The sequence below is a fragment of the Mandrillus leucophaeus genome, unplaced genomic scaffold, assembly GCF_000951045.1.
Source record: "Mandrillus leucophaeus isolate KB7577 unplaced genomic scaffold, Mleu.le_1.0 Scaffold324, whole genome shotgun sequence".
Taxonomy (NCBI): domain Eukaryota; kingdom Metazoa; phylum Chordata; class Mammalia; order Primates; family Cercopithecidae; genus Mandrillus; species Mandrillus leucophaeus.
The window spans coordinates 660,536-665,301 of record NW_012103410.1 but is presented as its reverse complement, the minus strand read 5'-3'; the positions used below and the strand labels follow the sequence as shown (position 1 = coordinate 665,301).

The 4,766-nt window shown below is 39.6% G+C and overlaps 1 protein-coding gene across 1 annotated transcript in view; it reads right to left on the bottom strand.

The window, feature by feature from the left end:
* The window catches only part of FASTKD1 (FAST kinase domains 1), a 61,657-nt gene that overhangs the window by 22,409 nt on the left and 34,482 nt on the right, over positions 1 to 4,766 (bottom strand). The window contains exon 6 of the mRNA XM_011988147.1: positions 4,152 to 4,283. Within this exon, the coding sequence (XP_011843537.1) occupies positions 4,152 to 4,283 (132 nt within the window). The remainder of the gene's footprint in view (positions 1 to 4,151; positions 4,284 to 4,766) is intronic.

Below are 4,766 nucleotides of genomic sequence, written 5' to 3'. Positions count from 1 at the left end.
GCCACTGCACTCCAGCCTGGGCGACAGAGCAAGACTCTGTCTCAACAAAAAAAAACAAAAAAAACCATGAATTTGTTCATAAACAGTACTGTTGATAATAACGAAAAACTGGAAATAAATCAAATATCCATCAACAATAGAATAAATAAATAAATTTTGTTATACTCTTACAAGAGAATACTATATGACAAAAGTATACACAAATCTCATAAACGTAGTATTGAGCAAAAGAAGCCTGACACAAAAGAAATCACACTGACTAGGCGCAGTGGCTCACGCCTGTAACCCCAGCACTTCGGGAGGCCAAGGCAGGCAGATTACTTGAGCGTAGGAGTTCAGGACCAGCCTGGGCAACATAGAAAAACCCCATCTCTACTAAAAATACAAAAAGTAGCTGGGTGTGGTAGCACGTGACTGTAGTCCCAGCTACTCACGAGGCTGAGGCAAGAGGGTCACTTGAGTCCAGCAGGTGGAGGTTGCAGTGCGCCAAGATCACGCCACTGTACTCCAACTCCAGTCTGGGAAAACAAATGAGACCCTGTCTCAGAAAAAAAAAAAGAAAGGAAATCATACTGAATGATTCAATTTATATAAAGTATAAAGGCAAAACCAATCCATGTAGTTACAAATAGAGATAGTTAATCTTGGAGGTGAGGACAGGGTAATGAGGAAGGCATATGTATATTTTATGTAGATTATATTTCAATAAGTTAAAAAAACACAACAGACATTATTCCAGTACATGAACCCTCTGGGTTCCTTGAGCTGTTTCAGGACCTCTTTACATAAGCATTTATGTAAATTATTAGTTCAAATAGAGTACATTCCTTCTAATATCTACTTGAGATTATCTGCACTGAAGTGGAAGAAGGTAATTCTGAAACATGAAGTATCTATGATTTTTATATAACAACTCCCAACTTTTAAATGTTAGTCAATAACTCAAACACTTTTGATATAATTTTAAACCACAGTGATACATAAAGGCTCTCCTTACTCAGAATTTAATAAACTTTTAACATTATCATATGTGCTTCAAGTCTTTTCATAAAAGCAACAAAACAAGGAAAATGAAATCTTCTTTGATGCTCCCACTCCTGCTCTTATTTTTCTGTTAACATACCTAAAAGTATTCATCGGTATTGAATAATTTAATTTTTTAAAAAACACTGTGCGCCGGGCGTGGTGGCTCAAGCCTGTAATCCCTGCACTTTGGGAGGCCGAGGTGGGCGGATCACGAGGTCAGAAGATCAAGACCATCCTGGCTAACATGGTGAAACCCCATCTCTACGAAAAAAATACAAAAAACTAGCTGGGCGAGGTGGCAGGCGCCTGTAGTCCCAGCTACTCGGGAGGCTGAGGCAGGAGAATGGCGTGAACCCGGGAGACGGAGCTTGCAGTGAACCGAGATAGCGCCACTGCACTCCAGCCTGAGCAACAGAGCAAGACTCCGTCTCAAAAAAAAAAAAAAATACACTGTGCAATGTACGTTTACAGAAGCACAATTCACAATTGCAAAGATGTTAACCAACCTAAATGCCCATTGACTAATAGGTGGATAAAGAAAATGTGGTAAATATATACCATGGATATCATGGTGTATATTTAATACACCTTTCATCAGCCATTGAAAAGAACAAAATAATGTCTTTTCAGCAACTTGGGTGGAGCTGAATTCTAAGTGAAGTAACACAGGAGGGGAAAATAAAAAACTGTATACTTTCACTTATAAGTGGGAGCTAAGCTATGAGTACGCAAAGGCATACAGAGTGATATAATGGACGTTAGAGACCAGAAAAGGGAAGTTGGTAGGTGAGCTAGGGATAAAAAAAACAACACATTAGGTACAAAATACAATACTCAGGTGATGGGTGCACTTAAAATCTCAGAATTCACCGCTATACAATTAATCCATGTAACAAAAAACCACTTGTACCCCAAAAGCTACTGAAATATTTTTTAAAAAAATAAAAACATAGGCCAGGTGCAATGGTTCATGCTTGTAATCCCAGCACTTTGGGAGACCGAGGCAGGTGGATCACTTGAGGTCAGGAGTTCAACACAAGCCTGGCCAACATGATGAAACCTCGTCTCTACTAAAAATACAAAAATTAGCCAGGCATGGTGCCTCATGCCTGTAATCTCAGCTACTTGGGAGGCTGACAGGAAAACTGCTTGAACCTGGGAGGCAGAGGTTGAAGTGAGCCAAGATCATGCCACTGTATTGCACCCTGGGTGACAGGGTGAGACTACATCTCAAAAAAAACAAAAACAAAAATAAAAATAAATAAAAACATAAAAATAAAATATAGAAAATTTTTTAAAAGCATGCAAAAAAGAAAAAAACCCCACTCTGCAGACATAAATCATGCCTGGGCTAGTGTATAATATCTAATTTAGAACATAAAATTCATAATTGAGAGTCAGTCTATGTGGAATTCTATACTAAATATGGAAGGGTTGAAGAAACAATAAGCATCTTATCATCTTACCATCTTAATAAGAAGAAAGTTATTTTTCAAGAAAAAGATAAACTTCGTTATAACATCCTAATATGCTAAATTCTCATCTGATAATATGTCATTTCATATTACTCAGTTCAAAACCTTTTTAACCATAATGGCATATCACTTTATTATAATAAAAATCATGTTCACCTATATGCTTGGTCTTTCAGAAATCACAGTAAGAAATCAGGCCAGGCACAGTGGCTCATGCCTGTAATCCCAGCACTTTGGGAGGCCGAGGCGGGTGGATCATGAGGTCAGAAGATCGAGATCATCCTTGGCTAACACAGTGAAACCCTGTCTCTACTAAAAAAAAATACAAAAAATTAGCTGGGCGTGATGGCAGGCGCCTGTAGTCCCAGCTACTCAGGAAGCTGAGGCAGGAGAATGGAGTGAACCCGGGAGGCAGAGCTTGCAGTGAGCTGCAATCGCGCCACTGCACTCCAGCCTGGGCGACAAAGCGAGACTCCGTCTCAAAAAAAAAAGAAATCACAGTAAGAAATCAAACTAGTTGGGCACGCTGGTTCAAGCCTGTAAAACCACCTCTCAGGAGGCTAAGGTGGTAGGATTGCTTGAGCCCATGAGTTTGAGGATGCAGTAAGCTATGATCATGCCACTGCACTCCAGCTTGGGCAACAAAGTGAGACCGCCATCTCTACAGAAAAAAAAAAAATTTGCCAAGTGTGGTAGCACTACTACTTGGGAGGCTGAGGCGGGAAGATCACTTCAGCCTAGGACTTCGAGGCTACAGCAAGTTGTGATTGGCTGCAGTGAGCTATGATTGCACCACTGCACTCCAGCCCAGGGGACAGAGTGAGACCCTGTCTCTAACAACAACAACAAAAAAAAACTATATCTGTAGAAAATAAGGTGATTTTAAATTATAAAGGGAAAATTCTATATGAAAACACTTTTTCGCCAGGCACGGTGGCTCACATCTGTAATCCCAACACTTTGGGATGCTCAGGCAGGTGGATCACCTGAGGTCAGAAGCGAGACCAGCCTGACCAACACAGTGAAATCCCGTCTCTAGTAAAATTACAAAAATTAGCCGGGTGTGGTGGCACATGCCTGTATTCCCAGCTACTCGGGAGGCTGAGGCAGAAGAATCGCTTGAACCGGGGAGGCAGAAGTTGCAGTGAGCTGAGATCGCTCCACTGTACTCCAGCCTGGGCAACAGAGCAAGACTCTGTCTCAAAAAAAAAAAAGAAAAAAGAAAAGAAAACACTTTTTCACCAACATCACCATTATATCTTATTCTCAAAAATTTAATAAGCCTTAAAATAGGCATGCATGCAAGACTGAAAGGCCCTAAATATGAATGCTCCCAAACGGAGTTGAACTTTTGTCAGCAGTCCCAATCTCTTCATGGTGGCTCCATTTTGCAGGAAAGGAGAATGGCTTTGCTATTCATCAGTTTACTGCCATTCCTCTCCTAGGGAACTCATCACCCTGCTGGCCTCATTTCCATTTCAAAATATACCCAGCATGAGCATTGGCAGAATGGCTGCGAGGGAGATAAAGTGTCTTAACATTTTTACTATTTTGCCTCCATAACTTCTAGCACCACTGTACACAGTTAAACAAAACAAATATTGTGGCTAGAAAATGAAATACTAAGCAAAATTTCTATTTTAATCTTACCTAAGCAGTAATTCTCTAAGTTTTGCAGAAAACTCCTTCCTTTGGAAACGCAGAAAAGTCAGTGCTTGAGTTATCTTCAACAACTCTAATGGTTTATAGCTATCCAAATGTTTATGCAGAACTGAAGTAACTCTAAAAAGGATTGATAGAGCATATATTATAACCAGTTCATTCATTCATTACACATTTACTGTGGCGCTTTCACGCCAGACACTCTGCTGTGTGCTGGAGAAATAGCAATGAATGAGACGAGATTTTCTATTCCTGAAGAAATGTCTCAAGATGGCTCTAGAAATGTAAACAAACTAAAACAGAATGAAGTGAAAGCGATGAATTAAGTGTGAATGAAATAATATTCAATTATCAATAGTACAGGAAGAGAAAAGCATAGTTTTTCTTCCTCAATTTCACAGAGGATCAAATTCCACATCCTCCCCATAACAAAATCTTTACCAAGAGTTACCAATAATTAGCAAGACTAATTTAATTTTCTTCCCTAAATCCACTGGCCCTCAAATGAAGATGCTTAAAAGCAAAGGGAAATTCTAAAAGGCAGTAAGTTGGAAAAAAATGGGACGTAAGAAATATTAAAATAAAGGAACATATAATAGGTCA